This window comes from Calonectris borealis, chromosome 16 (assembly GCF_964195595.1).
Source record: "Calonectris borealis chromosome 16, bCalBor7.hap1.2, whole genome shotgun sequence".
Classification (NCBI taxonomy): domain Eukaryota; kingdom Metazoa; phylum Chordata; class Aves; order Procellariiformes; family Procellariidae; genus Calonectris; species Calonectris borealis.
This window is the reverse complement of record NC_134327.1, coordinates 18,654,093-18,671,846: the sequence shown is the minus strand read 5'-3', so window position 1 is coordinate 18,671,846 and position 17,754 is coordinate 18,654,093. Positions and strand designations below refer to the sequence as shown.

The 17,754-nt window shown below is 42.8% G+C and overlaps 1 protein-coding gene across 3 annotated transcripts in view; it reads left to right on the top strand.

The window, feature by feature from the left end:
• Window positions 1-17,754, top strand: part of MAPK8IP3 (mitogen-activated protein kinase 8 interacting protein 3) — a 72,484-nt gene that overhangs the window by 36,769 nt on the left and 17,961 nt on the right. The window contains exons 7-15 of one of the 3 annotated variants that reach the window (XM_075165661.1): window positions 124-226; window positions 2,878-2,996; window positions 7,173-7,184; window positions 10,907-10,964; window positions 11,973-12,125; window positions 13,668-13,749; window positions 15,551-15,681; window positions 16,237-16,293; window positions 16,775-16,945. In XM_075165661.1, coding sequence (XP_075021762.1) covers window positions 124-226; window positions 2,878-2,996; window positions 7,173-7,184; window positions 10,907-10,964; window positions 11,973-12,125; window positions 13,668-13,749; window positions 15,551-15,681; window positions 16,237-16,293; window positions 16,775-16,945 — 886 coding nt within the window. Of the gene's footprint in view, window positions 1-123; window positions 227-2,877; window positions 2,997-7,172; window positions 7,185-10,906; window positions 10,965-11,972; window positions 12,126-13,667; window positions 13,750-15,529; window positions 15,682-16,236; window positions 16,294-16,774; window positions 16,946-17,754 lie in introns of all 3 variants that reach the window. The other 2 variants (XM_075165660.1, XM_075165662.1) reach the window with 2 other exon arrangements.

Below are 17,754 nucleotides of genomic sequence, written 5' to 3'. Positions count from 1 at the left end.
AGACTTCGAACACGACACCATGAAGTTTTGAAACCTTGATATTCAAAGCTGTGAAAGTCCCATCAAGGAACACCATCCTGTGAAAGTCCTGATCCTATAGATCATATGTATTGTCTTACCTAGGAATGGGGAGCAGTGATGAGTGGTCTGACGTTCAGGACATTATAGACTCTACTCCAGAGCTGGATATGTGTCAAGACCCCCGCCTGGAACGCACTGGTAACAGGTATTGATTGTGACTTTTCACTGTGTGCTCTTTCGCTTGGTTTTATGAGGAGTGAGGAATGGATGCTGTGGCTCACACTGAGTTCAAGATGCCGTTTGAGAAAGTCCATATATTCTGCCTAGTGCGAGTATGAGGGGTCCTGACCTTCTTTGAGTTCTCCAGAGAAGGCAAATGTCTGCTGGTAATCTGCGGAAGGATCTGTCCAGCTGACCCAGAACCGGGCTTGTTTGCTGTGCTGGATCAGGGCGGACAGAGAGATGGAGCAACAAAAGGTCTGACAGGCAAAGGGGACATGGGCTTAAGCTATCAGGAAGAGGGAAAAGATGCATTTGTCTAATAAGAGGTGAGTTCTGAATTAAGTTTTAAAACCTCAAGCTTTTTTCAGTTTTAATTTTTTCAAGTATTTGAAGAGCAGGAGCACGGCTGCTCCACGAGGAGGGACAAGCAGGAATAACCCCAGCGATCCCAGTCCTGCAGGTTCTGAGCAGAGAGGGCAAAGCACCGATAATGAGCTCCATCAGCAGCCCCAGACAAGGCAAGGGGATGAATTAGGTTCCGGTGCTACCTGTGAGCAGCAGGAGGCAGGGCTGAAGACAGGTACACCTATAGCGTAGCTCAGAGAAGAACTGAAGGCACAGGCCTGAGGTTAAAGGGAGCTCTTGGACCAGTGAGTGGGTGTGGGTCCCAGGTGAGGCTGGTGGGAGCAATTTTGACCCATCAGTGCACGCAGGAGCTCGACAGAGTCCTCTGGATTAGCAGACTTTTACTGAACTATTCTGCTGTTGTGGTTCCTATCCATCACCTGTTTTGTGCTAAATAGGAGGCTCCCTAAAGGCTATTAATTTTGGCACCATATTTCTCTGAGGCTTATGTTAGTCTAGAATTATTAGTCTAGGTACCTTGATTCATTTTTACTAAGGTCTGGTGGTTAATTTTACAAGATTAATTAATTTTTACCCTCATCCAGTGGGTAGTTTGGCACACCACCAGCAAAAATAACCCCTAGCTCTTACAGAGATGCAGAAGATGATACCCTGACAAAGTTAAGGCAAGATTTTCTCACAGTCCAAATCTGGACTGGATTCCCCCTGCTGAGCACCCTCATCGAGAAGGGTTTGAGCAGCAATAACAGATGCATTTCTCAACTGTGAAACCACATACAGTTAAGGTCCCCTTAGAATATGTAGGATGCATGGACAATTTTTAGGGTCAGATGCAGGAGGAATCTAGGTAGCCGGAACAGCTCTGTGTGGGGAAGACAAAAGATGAGATCAGACTGAAAATTGGTCAAACCCAAGGAAAAGAAGGGAATGGGGAGGATTGCTACACTGGGAGCTCTTCAGGCAGTGATCTCTGATCCAGGTAGTGAGATTGAAAGCTACAGGAGACACAAGCTAACTCTGGAGCTGCTGAACAGTGTGCTTGCTGCTTTAAAATCAGAATGCTTTTGAGATACATACAGCTTCTGAAAGTTGAGTGCTGAAGAGGTAGGTTCAAGCTGAACTGGGTCTTCAGGTCAGACACTGAGTGCTGGTTGCTTCTTGTCACTTGTGCTGTCCATTAGACTGCATGAACTGATTAATTCTGGTGCAGTCACGGTACCCATTTGTAACTCCTCAATGCTCTCAGATGTCTGGGAAGCTATAATTTTTCTGTAATTGAAAAAAAACACTATTTTTTTTTTCCTTTTCTCTGCAATGTGCTGTAACCGCAATATCAGAGATAGCTGCTGCACCCCATTTGTAACCTCCAGGCTTTATCACAAAGACTTGATTTATCTAAGAATGAAGCCACACAACTTGAGGTAATCTCCAGTGGTACTGACCTTTCTGTTAGACTGCTGGAAAAATTGCACAGACTCTTCATGCTGGCTGATTCCCCTCATACAAGGCAGGGCAAGGCAAGGTGTTTATACCCACATTAAGACCATTTTTTAGAGTAGGCAATGACAATCCCAGAGGTTGCCTCACCCTCATCTCCTGTAACAGCTATTTTCTATTTGAGCCATGAGGCTGTCAAGAAATGCAAGAAGATTCTTGATGGTACCAAAGACACTAAGAGGTGGAAATGTGCTCCCATGTGATATGATTTGAAAACATTAACTTTAGTTTACCTTTAATGAAAGACATTTTGCTGACATGTGAAGAAGCATTTCGGCACATAGGCTCACCCAAAGAAGAAACTAACCCTTCAGGCTCATTTCACTTACTAGTTGGCGAAGAAAAAAGACCATTGCTGTTTTCAGCATTTGAGTCCTTATCTGCTCTTACTGCTATCTAAGGTTGCTATCTAAATTGATAGGAGTGTGGGAATCTTTGCAGACTCTGAAAAGTCAGAGCTGAAAGCTTCTGCGAGTTGAAATTTTTCTATCAAATATTGAATAGTCATTAACTATTATGATTTAAAAGGAAGTCAGCTGGGCAAGTTTTGCGGTTGTGCATGATGGGTACTTGTCCTTCATATGGGAAATAAAACATGCTTTTTTCTTTACTCGGTACGTTCCCTGAATCAGCCTATGGTGAGCAGGCGGAATGTGCTCTCAGGGTTTTCATCGCAATGGGCTGGGATGCTCAGTATTTCAGAGAGAAATGTTCTAGCTTAAATGTTGCCAAGTAACAAGAGTCCGTGTTTTTTTTTTCTTCCAACAACAGCCCAACACAGGGGATTGTGAACAAAGCGTTTGGCATCAACACAGACTCTCTGTATCATGAACTTTCCACAGCGGGGTCCGAGGTTATCGGAGATGTTGATGAAGGAGCAGATCTGCTAGGTAAAAACTTACTTAGAACCATTCTGTTTTCTCTGGTACAATGACAACTTTATTAAGCTTCTAGAAGCACTTAAATTATCTTTTTTTTTTTTTTCAGAACTTTGATGTTTAGCTTTTTAAAAAATGGCATGGAAATTGAGACATTATGTGACTGAAATATGTACCTGCAATACAGTAATGCTTACTTAGAAAATAACTTAAACTGTTGGGTAACTTTATTTGGGTTGTCTTTATGTGCATAAGTTATTTTTCTATAGGAAACACACAAACAGTTTGAAGACAAAATCTTTTCCTTCTGCTTCCTCCCCCAAATTTCCCCCCCCCAGTAATTTTACACACTAGAAATTTCACTTGGAATAGAGAGTTTGTTTGAAATTTGCAAGAAAGTAACTCCTTTTATTAAGTTTTTGAAGTTTAAATGATAAGGAAATACTATGGTCTGTATTGCAGTTTTTACACTTTTAGAGTCAGTCTAAGAGATGTAGTAATTCGCTTTTTAGGCTGATTTTGAAGGAGCTTGTAATACCTGAAGTCTGGTTATATTCCGTATTCCTGACTAGGACTTTGAAGCAATCAGAGAAGCAGCTTTGCCTCAGGTAGCAGTCTGAGCCCTTGCCATGCTTTTTGGTGTTGGACTCTTGAGTATCTAGACCTTAATTCATGAGAGAATTTAAGCATGTTCTTAAGTCCTGCTGGCTGTTTTCCTGAATCAGGACAATATGAGTGGTCTTTGAATACTCAGACAACACGGGTAGCTGACAAAGTTTATAACTGTGTAGCTCACTTTCCATTTTACTGCTTGATTTAAGGAGATATGAGGACTCCAACAGTATGCCTTTTATGCATTTAGTAGCAAGAGATCTGATCTGAAAGTGTACGGTTCCTTTGTGGTGATTACTGATGTAAGAGCTGCTTATGGATAATCTTGTAAGTTTGATTCTGTATACATGTCCAGAACAGGATGAGCTGAATCATGGCACAGATTTGCAGCAGCTCACCTCAGCGGAAGTTAAATTAGGAAGATACTTGTATCACCTTTGAATATGAGTCTTGTATCAGGACCCTCTAAAAGGGTATGTTTCTGCAGAGAGGATAGATTTTATCCTATTACTGAAGACTTTACCATGAAGACGTGGACTGAAGACTGGAAAGGAGGTCAATGCAATACTTCCTGCTTTCTCAAAGACAAAAATCTGTGAAATTCTTACTGTTATAGGCAATAGTGTCACTGGAATGTAAGAACACATTCCAGATTATCATCAGGATGCTTGCAATATCTTTTTGACATGGATAGGTTTTTTATTTTGTAGAAGCATGGTGCTAGCCCTGCAACATGCAAGAGAGCTCTCGTGCATGGATTGACAACCATTGCCTGAAGTGTTAAAACTTCTATTGTTTCACCTCCAACTCACAATTGCTGGAAGAAAAAAATCTACAGAAGAGTCAAGATGAAAGCACAGGCTTTCTTTCCTGCAATTGGAGCCAACGTGTGCAGATACTTATAAAATTAAGAACTTATAAGGAAAAGCAAGATTTCCAGGTTTGAGAATCACCTGGATGTTAGCAGTCATTGCAGAAGGGCTGGGACTTCTGCTTAAAGTGAAGATGACAATAGGAACTACATGTGACAGTCAAAGCTTCATCTACCTGCTGTGGAATGAATTTTGGTTAGCTAGCTCCCATACATTATTGGGAACTCTCTTCCTAGCAGAATAAAAGCATTAAAAACACTGACAATCTTGCCACTGCCCATCTATTTTATCTTGGTCCTCAGGCTCTTCCTTATCTAGGAGAGTGTATGGTTGATTATATGGTTATCTTCCACTAATCACTGTGCCAACTGCTGCTTTCCTTCTTTCCCCAAAATGACTGGGGCATCAGGGATTATCAGCTTCTAAGAGTTATTATTCGGGAAAATTATTTGCTTGGCGTATGAACTACTTCAGACAACCTGTTTCCCACTTCTGGAAGCCTGCCTTCTGGGAATCCACTTCCTCTTTGGATTGCCCTGTAGTCTGACCCAGTGATCAGTGAGAAATGCAAACTGTTGCTTTCAAAGAGCCAAAGATTTTAGTTGCCCAAATAGTGCAGGGTTGATCACCACAGTTTCAGTTAAAGTCAAAGGTGTTTCACCTCTTCCAGTAATAAGGCTGCCCAAAGACCAGCGATTGCTTTTGAGTTGTGAGACATCTGTTGTTTGGCAGTTACCACTTGTAATAAAAATGTACAGAAATTTTGTTGAACAGTGCCCATGTAAGTGTGGCTTATGAAGAGTACATTTCTGTGCTGGGACAATTTTCTGGTTTGAGCAGAGCAGCAAAACCCTTGCAGGTGATCGCATGGCAGGCTAGCAGAATAGGAAGGCTTCTTCTAGTTCCTTTTCAGACCTGGGAGATGGGCTGTGATGAAATCAGGTAGTTCTGTGAGTTTCCTGTGAGAAATGTTAATCTAATTAATCCTTTTGTTGAGTGCTGGCTAGTGACTCTGTTCACATAAAAGTGTTCTTTAAAGTGAACACAGATGTTACCACGATTGTACAAAGGGAGGAAGGCAGAGAGAGATCTTAGAGGTCATGTCTCTGACCAAAAAATGAGATCAGTACTTTTTTTTTTTCGGCTTTGCACAGTAGAAAGCACTAAGAAAGTCTGGTAAAGGTGGAAGCAAAAGGCTAGATCTTGGTACTGACAAATCTGTCAACATTATTCAAAATTTTTTGTTAGATAAATTGTTCTCTCTTCCTGCTGTACCTTTGAGTCTGAAGAGCCACAGAGGAAATCGTGCTTTATGGACATGATGTAAGAAACAAGAACCACTAGCCGAAAGAGTTCTCTCTCGCTATGGGTCGTATTAGGAGCTCACTTCTCTCTGTAAATCAGAAGAATTAATGAAGTTTACCCCACCTAAGTGAAATTTGAATATTTCCTCTAGTCTCTCTCAAAACTTGGCAATCAGTCTTCAAAGAATATTCTCCCCTTTTGGGCTCAGTTTCTTAAAGAAAGAGAAATCTCATTAAAGAGGACTTTAAAATAGAGGAATCTTACAGAAATTAGCTTTGAGCAGTAGCTGGCAGGCAAGTCTGTTTCTTGAATGGAAAATCTCACTCGTTCCTTCTGGATATCTGCAAAGCGGCCAACATCTCTTGGTATAAAATTGGCACTCTTCATTGCAATTTTTGAATATAAAACAATAAATAAAATATGTGGGTTCCCTCCCCCCAATACTGCTTTACATACATGAGTTTGTGTAGGACGTATTCTGGAGAAAAATGTAGAATGAGAACAATTATTTACTAGGGGTAATTGTAGACCAAATTCCCTCCTTTCTCACTGCAGCCTTAGGAACTCTAGTTGGCTGTTTTCCTGCGTATTCGCTCCTGGGAAGGCTCCCCCTTCTCCCATCTCCCCCTTCCTGCTCTTCACTATCCCAGGAGTTTCTGGAAGCGAAGGAGCACTAGCAGTTCGGCTGTGCGCTGTGGGCAGGTCCTTCCTTTCAGTTTTAGGATGCCCAGTGGTTTGCTTTGGAGATTAAATCCTCCCTTCAAATAACAGGGGTTTTGTGATGAAGACAGAAATTCAGCCATATTAGCGGTAAGTTTATGTATAGTTTTTTTGTACAGAAGTTGAAATGGGATTATCAAACTGAGTCCCAGCACTGCACTGTAAAAAAGAAAAAAAAAAAGTTCTTAAATGCAACTAATTGTCTTTTACAAGCTGAAGTATCATTGAAGAGCACATTTATTATCAGAAGATCTAGTTGCTAAAATCACAAGGGGAGGGGAAATGAGAAGGTAGTGGGAATTAGCTGTTCTGCATTTCGTGGTACACGACTAAATAAAGCGAAAATAAGGATAAAATAAAGGTTTATCCAGTCCAGGAAGATGCGATTGCCTGAGATTCATGCTTGGAAAAGTGGGGGTAGCTGAGGCATGTGGTTGCAGTTACACCACGGGTTACCTTCCCTTGATTTTTTTTATGTCCTGTATGTAGAGTCATGCCATCTACAGTCATGGCAGGTCCTGTCCTTACTATTTCATGCCTTTTGACATTGAAATGGCTGAATCATTGTTAATTTTTTTTGAACAAAATTTTTATTTTGTTGGTTTCAGTCACTGATTGATCCTTTTTTCACTTCCTTTTTTCCCTTGTCTCTCTGTGCTTCGCTGGACATGGCCCATAGGGGAGTTCTCAGGTGTGTATCTCCTCTGCTCAGTTTCCTTTCTTGTTTCTTTTTTCCTTGTTGAGGTCGAATGACGTGGTATACACGTGTGATACTCCCCTGCTCTTGTCCAAACACGGTTGGCTTTGCGGACTTCTCCCTCCTTCACCTCGCTTGGTTGCCTTGCACCGGTGGGTCCCTGGGCAGCAGGACATCCCCGCTCTGTGCTCACACGCCTGCTGCCTTTCAATAAGCTTTTCTTGCGTGGCTCTCTGCAGGTTTGCTCCACCGTGTTACACTGGCCTTCACTCAAGGCCTTGGGGCTCAAAGTGTTCCTTTTTTCTGTCAGGACGGGTGCTGCGCTCGGAGCAGAGGGGCACAGGGCTGAGTTAGGTTCCCACTCTCCTCTCAGCGAACCATGCGTACTGGCCCTCTTCTGGAATAGCTGTAGTGACATTACAGACACTTTCTTGATGGATTAGAGTGGCAACGCCTCTGTCTTTTGTTGAAGCTTTGTCTTTTTGGCAGGAGTTTAAGTGATAGCTCTGTCTTTTGCTTTGGTGAAGGAGACTCACTGCCTCAGGGCCACGCTCTGTCGTCAGAAGCTTTGCACCTTTCCATAAAACGCACTTGGGCCCTGATGCAATTTCAGATGAAGTCAAGGGGATCTCTCTGGATTTCAGGGCAAACTGGATGAAGTTTTCCCTATAGCGAGGGGCAGGTGACTTGCGCAGCGTGATGGTGTAACGCCGTGCGGCGATGAGCTCTGTCATGTTCCTTTGCCCGGCACCTCTTGGTGTTGGCTCTGTGACGTTACAAAAGAAAGGGATGGCATCATCCTTTCTTTTAGTTCAAACTGTTCACAGTCACTTTTTCGTGGTCCTTCCTCAGAAAACCTCCCACTGAAGCTGAGTTGGAGTTTGTCGCAGTGCAGAGGTGGTTTGGGCTGTGCAAAAAGGCCAGATGAGAGCTTTGATATCCACCCCCCTTTTCTGTCCTCCTGCCCCTGTCCTTCGCTCACCCTATTCATAATGTCTGTTGAGCCACCTTTGTTGGGGGGACGGGAGACCCAAAGACGTGTAGTCCAGGGGAAACGATGGAGACGGGAGGAGCAGACGAGCTCGTCTGGAGCTTGTCCTGGTGTCTCAGGTGTAAATCCCTGTTAGGCCAGGCTGCAGCAGAACAGGGTGTAGACTGGCTACTACTGAGCGTCGCATACACTGGCACCACACGCAGATGTACACGTGCTGATGAGCTGCTCTGTTTGCTATTTACAGACTGGTACTTAATGGCTGCTTTTTTTCTCTTCCTTTCTTCCCCCTTGTCCCCATCTCTTTCTGTTCCCTTTCTCGTATGGGATGGCTCTCATAGTACGGGATGATTTCTTTGGTAAGGCGAAGGCCTTTTTTCTTTTTTTTTTTCCTTTCTTTCTTTTTTTTTTTTAATGTGGATTTTTTTCTAAATTTCTTCCATTCACTCAACATCCCTCCATATGTCTTGCATTCCCTTGGTTTGTTTTTTTGTGATGGTGGTATCACCTCTCCAAGAAGCAGGACGCAGCTGGTCGGTAGCGGTGGTTTGGGGATTCTCCTCTGTTTCTTGTAGTTGATTATCCACTTTGATGCTTCACACTATTTGCCTGGCTATGGGTGGTGGACAGTGTAGGATGGGCTCTGTTAGACAGGGCTCTGTCCAGACCTCTCTTCCCTTTGCTCCGCACCACAAAGGGGTGAAGAGATCTCCTTTTAGTCACTCCACAGTGTTTTTTTTCCCATGAGCAGGGCTTTCCCCTTACAGCCTGGATAAGGTTATCTCATAGTGTCAATTCTATAGCTCTGGGATGGCTTCATCCATTTCTTTATTGCAAGACTAGCCCTTCAGACCTCTCGCTGGTTAAAGCATTGGGCTGTGACTGTGTCACACACAAATCAGGTAGAAGCTGTGGTGAGGATTCTGATGGTTGGGATGCTGTATGGCTTTTAGTTGTGGCATGATAGCTCACCCTCTTCACCAGAGTTCCTTTCTCTCCCAAAAACAGCCGCAGAGAGGGATAGATGACTCGAGAATGGGAAGGAAAAAGATTCAGTCCAAAAAAACTGGGGATGAACTCTTTCCCTTGATGTCCCTCAGCACCTGCAACGTCCATGTGCCATTTTAATGTCTTACTGGCTAAATATTTGTTTGATCGTTTGTAGAATCACTAAAAAGGAACAAGAAAATCATTTAATAAACAGCTGACTTCTTGGTCTTCTGATCAACATACGGCATGCCACAAAAGAAAGGGCTATAGGTCATTCACCTTACCAAACCAAAAATATACTTCAGTTTACACTGCATTAGTGTCTCTCACTTTTTTGCTGTTTGCAATATTCTTTGACACAGCATCCAAAGAACACATTGCCTGAAACATCAAAGTGATTAATTATTTGTCTACTAATTTTTCAAACGTTATTTGAAAATGCTGCTTCTTACTCATTCTTGCTGGGAATTTGCTTTTGCCATCATAAATTCATCCCATTTAACTGTGGGAAGAGGATCTGTATGTTGGAGTGTTGTGATGTGTTCTCACTTCTTGTATGCTACCATGTTTCTCTAACTTTCATTTACTTCAAGTTTGTGTTGTTTTTATTTTATTGCAAATATTAATTAATCAGCAAATAACAGATCATGAAAACTGTTGATGTCTTTGCTGTAAAGGAAGAGGTAGGACAGAGGAGCACTTCTGCACAAACACTGATGGTTGTGAGACTTCTTCATGCTCTGGGACCTGTGGTGAGAAATGAGCTGCAACCCTCAGTACTGTCCCCTGACAGGGAGAGGTCTTTCCCTTTAGCTCTCAGGTGGCCTCTATTCCCCACTGTAAGATAGAAGCTGACGCTGGGAGCCAGCAAGTCCCTGGCAGCAGGAAACAATCCAGATGTGCTTTTGGTCCCTAAATTCCTTTCTGTTTGGTTTTATGAAATGCTGAATTTGACCTTCACTCTTAGCCACAGATTTTTCAAAGTGCTTGCAACCCAATCTGCATATTGCAGTCGTTGTACATTGATGCCCACGTGCAAGTGCAGCGTGTCTGATGTAGATGTAGATGAGAGAGGGTCTTAAGTGATGGGACTGAGACTTCAGATTTTAAACATCTGTGAGAAAACTGTTAAAGATAGGTAGAGCAATGGACAATCTAAAGTCCTGTTAAAATTGCTTTGGTGGAAGGCTGATAATGGGAAGCCTTTCATGTGCATGAAAGTGGTCACAACCATGATCCCAAATCTGTACTGAGAAACAGAAAATTTGTCTTATACTAAGAAAGAAAGAAAATCACTGATGTGCAGATCTGGCCATCAACTTGGACAGTGTTCTGCTGTCCTCTGTGAAGAACCCATGAACTTCTACCTTCTTTCTGTATGAGTGATGATCAAAAATGGTTGCAATAGCTCATGGGTGAACCAGGAGTTACTGACTTGACTTCACCTAACTGGCGTTAGTGAAGCTCTCCTCTCTGTCCCTCTCAAGGGAGTCTCTGAAAGTTGGGGTAAGAAGCTAGGTCTGCATTTGGGCTCTTCACAGAAGAACACATGGGTGTCTTTGCTTGTGCTGCATGGTCTTTCAGCAAGAGGCACTCCACTCTCCACAGCAGGACACAGAAGCCTAGGGAAGCCTCACAAAAGTGATTTCTCTTCCTCAAGCATGAGTCAGGCAGTGCCATACAAGCTTCACATTTCGAGGAGAGCAGGTGAAAACTGCCTGGCCTTTCTTTGCAGGAATGGGCAAAGAAGTGGGGAATCTGCTGTTGGAGAACTCGCAGCTACTGGAGACCAAGTAAGGAACTGTTGCATGCTCGGAACTGCCTGCCTAGTTATAAATGAGATGTCAGCTTGAAGTAGGTCTTGGCCAGAACTCCTGTCTCACAGGGGCTTGCTCATTTATCTAACAGATTCTCTTGAATACTTGTTGTTCCTTCAATTGTAGAAGAGGAATTGCTCTTCTGAGCAACTTTCCTAATTGTTTCCTTTCTGCAGGCACTTGGGTGAAATCTCTGGGTGTGTGCTGGTAGGGTCTGATCCCAACTGAAATCAATGGCAAGCTTTTAATTAACTTCAGTGGGAATCTAGATGTCGGTCTGAGCCTCTGTGAGGATATTGCTGTTTATAAGTTTTTATTTGCAAGGTTTGCTATTTGGAAAGAAAATTTTCTTACTATTGAGAAGAGTTTTCAAAGATTTAGTAGTTGATAAAAGAGAAACAGACAATGTGATGGACTTATTTTTTGAGAAAGGCTGGCAAACCAGATACTAAAGCTAAGCAGCCAGGAAGAGGAAGGCAAAGTACTCCCAGGGGAGAGTTGGAGAACTTACTATGATAGGGCGCTGCTGATTTTAAAGACTGTGAGATATATCGGAGCTGATTGGAAGTGCTTGTTTGTATCACCATCATCCACAATTATCCACAATTACAGATAACAGCAGTTCTGAAAGACGTGTTTCAGATCTTCATTCTGTTAAAAATAGATTTGAACCTTATGCAGGTGATAGGTTACCCTACATCTGCTTTCTGCAGTATTCTGCCATCTTCTTAAGGAGATGTTGGATTGTCAGTCAGGATACAGGACTGGATAAACCTCATCCTGACCAATTATGGTGATTCTGTGTTCTTCTGCAGCTCCTTCTTGCCAAAATCTACTTTTCCATGAGTTATAGCTGGACTGAATTTTTTAAGTACTTTCATTTCAACTCTCCTTGTAGTGCCTGTGACTTTAGTTTCAGGTCTCTCTTATGGACAGCTGGTGGTTTTGGGCATTTTTGCTTATTGTCCCTTTCACACCTTTAAGAAATGCTTTGAACGTTGTGAAGAATGATTTGATTGCCAAGGTGGACCAGCTGTCTGGAGAGCAAGAAGTGCTGAAGGGAGAGCTTGAAGCAACAAAGCAGGCCAAAGCCAAAATGGAAACCAGAGTCAAGGAGCTGGAGGAGGAGCTGAAAAGGTGAGTGATTCGCACCCTGCCCCAGGGAGCTGGGAGGACGTGGGTGATCAGCCCACCTCCTCTGTTAGTTTTACTCTCTTCCCTCGTGGAGGTTAGCATTGGAATTCAAAGGTACCTCACAGAGCACTTCAAGGCTGATGGTAGGTGGCTGAGATACTTTTAGTGTTCTGTTGTTTTCATTGGCTTGAAATGGGTTATTGAACCTTAGAAAACCCGCAGAATTTTCCTCCCCAGGACTAGGATTCTGCAGCAGCAACTGCAAATCCAGTCTCCCTGGAGTGAAGCATTCAGAGTTTCAATTTGCAAACTAAAAAAAAAAAAAAAAAAGGTAATTTCAAAACCAGTAGTTTTGAAGAAAACTGTCAAGAGCTTGATCCTGGCAGCAGCCAAGACAGCTCTGAGAGGATTGAATGCCCATTCATTTAATGAAAGAGCTAATACAGATTCTCACAAACAATATTTAAATGCCAGTATTGTTAATTGTTTCATTGTTCATGTTAAGAATGAGAAGAAGAGGCAGAAGAGATTTTAAAGTCCTATGCAGGTAGCATTTGGAGAAATCCCACTTCTTATTTTCCACTCAAACTAGAGAAGCCGAAGCCTAGCAAAGCCTGTGGTGATTTCACATCCATAAAACTAAAGATGCCCTACGGGGCTCAAAGCAACATAATTACATTTTGACTAGCTGTACCTTGCACTGTGGTATCTCAATTCAGAGGACAGTGTTTATTTTGCAGCTGGAATCTGGAAGGTTGCCTCTGTAATCTGAGCACAGAGTCACCAAGAATATCACAGACTGGTGTCTTCATTGTTCAAAATGTCTGAAATGAAAGTAGTCTCACAGGCAGTGGAAATAGGTCTGATTTTTTAAAATGCCTTTCTGAGTCTCATAATATGGTAAGGACATGGACTTTTAACTGGGAAGTGTGCCTTTTTAGGAGATGGAGACAGCATTTTCTTTCCGCAGTGTCTTTGCTGTTAATAAAAGTGCTTGTAATTCAAATGGGACTGCATGACTGCAGCTCGGTATGGAGTTTAAAGAAATTAAAAGCACGCAGATAAATACTTTAAGTATTTTATTAACATGGGTTTGGTGTTCTCTTCTTTACCATTATGGCAAACTGTTCTTTACATTAGAGGCGTTGAAAACAGAAGCAGCCTAGAAGAACTTAAGCCAACATTTTCACTGCTGATAATGGCTGTTTTCCCATGGTTAAGATCTTGTCAAACATTTGAACATAGAGTATGGCTCTGAAATAGAAATTGGCGGGACTGTTCCAATGGTCATTTTGGTGCTTACATCAAATGTTCCAAAGAAATGGGGTGATGTCAGTGAAGCTGTTTGGAGTAACATGCTGCAAGAGAGAGGGAAAAATATCAGAGAAGCATCTCATAATTTGTACACTTAGCTCACAGTTTGAAAATGTTTCCTTGTGATGCATGCAGACAGACCTTCCTGGTCTGATGGTTCTCCTCCCAAAACACCTCAGGGCCAGCCATGATATCACTTGCTGGTTTGATGCCTTTCTTCCTGTTTCCTAGAGTGAAATCTGAAGCGATTGTTGCCCGACGAGAACCCAAAGAGGAGGTGGAGGATGTAAGCAGCTATCTCTGTACAGAATTGGTATATTACATTACTAAAATGCCTGCGGGGAAAGGGGGTTTATATACTTACTCTATATTACTTCATATATATGAGTCCTAAGATGCAGATTGATCTGCCTTCATTAACGATGAGGACAAAGCTGGTGAACTGCAGGTTCACCAGCTAATAGACAGGTGCCATGAGATTACCTTTTCATATGACTTTCAAACCATAGTTTGGCAAAGACGAGCAGCCGACACAGCGGCAATACTGTGCATGATGTGGTTTCTGCAGAACAGTGCTAGAGCAGTGCCCTGCTCAGCACCTTCCCGTTTTATCTGGTTCTCCCTAATTTTGAATTACAGTCTAGTGTGCAGTGTGGTTTCTCTCAGGGTCTTGTGCTAGTCAGGCTTCTCCAGAAGAGCTTGTCTCCACGTTGGCCGTGAAGCTGTAAGCCGTGAGGACATTGTGCAGTGAAATCCAGGATATACAGACAGCTTTGCAGCAGTAACTGCCTTCTTTTATTACTTCTGTAATCTCCATCTTGCGGCATTGTTTTTCTCATTATTTCTTTTACATAAGCCAGTACTGCCTGTTCCAGAATACAGGCAAAGAAGGCCTGTTCTTCTATGACAGCTCTTCAAACTGTTTTGGCTGAGGTAGAGGCTTTTCAACAAAGACCAGCTGTAGCCAAAAAAAAAAAAAACAAACCAAAGCAGTAACAGAGATTTTCTTTGTAAATGCCACTCTGCTAGGACAGGGAATTAGATACACTTCTTTTCTGTATTACTGTGTTCTTACTTTGTAAAAGGTATTGGAGCAGGTTCAATTCGAGCTAATTCTCTTGACTTAACTGGGGTGAACTTGGTCTGTTGAGAATTTAGGTAGATAGGAAAATTTTCAAGTTGTGCTTGTGAAATGCTGAAGAGGACTGGATTTCTTTTAAGCTGAACTGACAGGAGGTCTGTTTTTTTAAATAAAAAAAAAGTTTGTAAAATTCCCTTTCGTTTATACACTTCTTGTTTTGACTGGTCATACAGGTTTATTCCAAGTCCAGGGAGGCTGCAGAGGGAGTTGGTTAATTTGTGCTATTCCAGCTCTTGGCAGTACTTACCAGCCAGGCTGAGCTTGGGAATTGCCACAGTCTAGGCACAACCCAGCGCCACTTCCTAGTAATGAATTCCCAAAATCCTTATGATTTCTTTTTGGTCAGATATTTTCCCCCACTTAGCCATGTCATTCTCATTTTCCACTCCTCAAAAGAGACAAACAGAATCTCATTCCTATCGCTTCCTAACCCAAAGCCGCACGTGCCCTCATTGGAAGGCCAAGTTGTGTCACCAAAGAGGAAAAGGCCTTTCTTTAGTTTCTTGTGCCCTACACCTTTATCAGTGTGTACTAGCAGAACTCCTCCTTCCTAGTCCTCTTGAGGGAACAGATGGCATTACGTGGTGGTCCCTGCTGCTTGTGACTGGATTTGCTAATGAACTAAAACTTCGGTTTCCAAACTTTCTGGACCAATGGACCACTGTTAACTCTTATAATTCCTTGCAGACTATCAAAGCACCTTGCTGGCAGTAGTCCTTGGGTGGGGTTTTTAATTTGGTGGTGGTTCTAATTCTAATTTCTATGGGTTTGCAGAACACCCCAGAGGTCCGTGGGCCATAGTTTGGAGATCACTTGTCTAGAAGTAGCACCTCATACGGGGAAATCAGGGGGTAAACAAACAGAACAGGAGGAGAACTAACAAACATGTCTTTCTGTCTCCCAACTTGCCCTGTACTAACATCAATCCCCTTCCATCTTTTGTTGGCTGAAGCAGTGCTCCTCCCCCCTGCAGGACAACATTCCCATAGCTCAGCGCCGCCGCTTCACCCGTGTGGAAATGGCCCGGGTTCTGATGGAGCGCAATCAATACAAAGAGAGGTTGATGGAGCTCCAGGAGGCTGTCAGGTGGACAGAGATGATCAGGTGAGACTGCGTTTTGGTGAACATTCGTATTTAGGACAGAACCTGACCATGTTTGACCTTGTGGTCAATGGAAGCCCTACCAAGATATGGGTTGAGAAGTGCTGAAAATTTTCCAAACTGTAGATGCTTCTTTCCTAATACTTAACTTTTTCTCTCTTATTCCTAAGCCTGGGCTGCAAATCTTGAGTTGCCATCCTTATTTGGAGACACTGGGCAGTTGTTTGTCTTGCTTGTTTCTTGTGTGCTAGTTAAGCTAGGAGAGGCTGGTTTGTAGTTAACAGACTATTACTGTGGCAATTGTAATGTTGCAGGGAGCTGATAAAACTTCGAATTGAACCCACTTACTTGCACTTCATGTCAATATTGAAACATAAAGTGGTTGAGTGTGCTTACATTAAAGACCAGTGCATGTCACTTCCTCTGTTGTGTTTTGAAACATGTTAGAATGAATTCTGAATTTTGACGTGGCTTCCTGGATGGAAATGGCCTGCTGGTTGGCAGAAACTTGGGTAAGAGATGCTGAAATTAACTTGCTTCTGCTGTGTTTGTCCTTAGGGCTTCCCGTGAGCACCCATCCGTCCAGGAGAAGAAGAAATCCACTATTTGGCAGTTGTAAGTTCTTTGGTGGTTTGTGTAAGATTAAGAAAAGGGGTAGTGTTGCCATTTCCACTTTAGACAGCAACTTAATACACTCTGACATTAATGAAACGTCAAGTAAAAGTGTTCTTAGCTGAACACTTTTGCCTTCAAGGGCTTCTCTTCTCCTTAGTGAAATTAAAATCAGATCTGAACATCCGCACTGGTTTTGTTTTACAAGCTGAAAAAGATCACAAGTACTCTGGAATGGAAACATGCATACACTCACAATGAGTTTTAATAAAGGGCTGTTTTCAGAAGGTATCTGTTTCTGGAAGCTAAAAACACCTTGTGTCAATCAAACTGAAGACTTAGCTCTGTGTTGGAAGTAGGGCAGTTTTCATGAAGGGCTTACAGCCCCTGATTGCTTACCTCTTGCTTCTCCTGTTGTGAATCTATGGTGTGTTGTCTCCCCAGGCACCTTTTCTCATATTTGTTGGCCTTTTTCTGTCCCTAGCTTCAGCCGTCTGTTCAGCTCTTCCTCGAGTCCCCCACCAGCAAAGAGGACCTACCCATCTGTGAACATCCACTACAAGTCTCCAACAACAGCAGGGTTCAGCCAGCGTCGCAGTCACACCATGTGCCAGATCTCCTCCGGCAGCCGCACCCTGGAGTTCTTCCCTGAAGAGTGAGTCATGTGCTGTGTGCCAAGCTAGGTCCCCCTGCAGCTCTCCCAAAGAGCAGCTTTTCTTAAAATAAGCTGTTTTCCGCTTTAAAAAAAGTCCGTGTGGTGTTAATATGTTTCTGTCTCTTGTGGTTTTTCTCCCTGATCTGTCACTCGTCAGTTACCATGCGGATGGGCTCAGCAAACTTTGTCCTCCCAAACATACTGCTGCCGTGGCTTTCCAGGCCATGATGGTTCATCTCAGCAGGGACCAGTGTAAGGCTTAGCTGGCCTCAACCCTAGTTCTGCCCTCATGTTTGCAGACTGTGCGATAGAATGAAGTAGGGCTTTTGTGGTAGAGTGTGATGGCAGCATTGGGACAGCAGGATGGAGTGTCTTGCCCAACCCTGTTGACAAGGAGTTTAGGTGAAGACAGAAGTTCTCTTAACAGCACATTTAGGTTACAATATTTGGTTTTAATCTTAACCATGCTAAAAAAGAGCCTCTAAGTGTTGCTACTGCAGAGCCTTCTCCCTATCCTTTATGTCTCTGACGTGAAAGGAGAAAACTCTCCTGTGATTTACTTAACTTCGAAATGCATGTGTTTTACCATTACGAGGTTGTACAGTTTCATATGTGGTATGTTTTTGTGGAAGGACTTTGGAGAATGTGATGGTAAAGTATTATAACTTCTGCAACAAGAAGGATTTGTTGGAAAGGCACTAGATCAGGAGAAGAGAGATTGTCTTTAGAAGGGTAAATTTCTATTTTATAGATACCCACTGCCTTTATTCTGTTCTCTTTATCTGATTACAATTTCATAGTCATTGTGT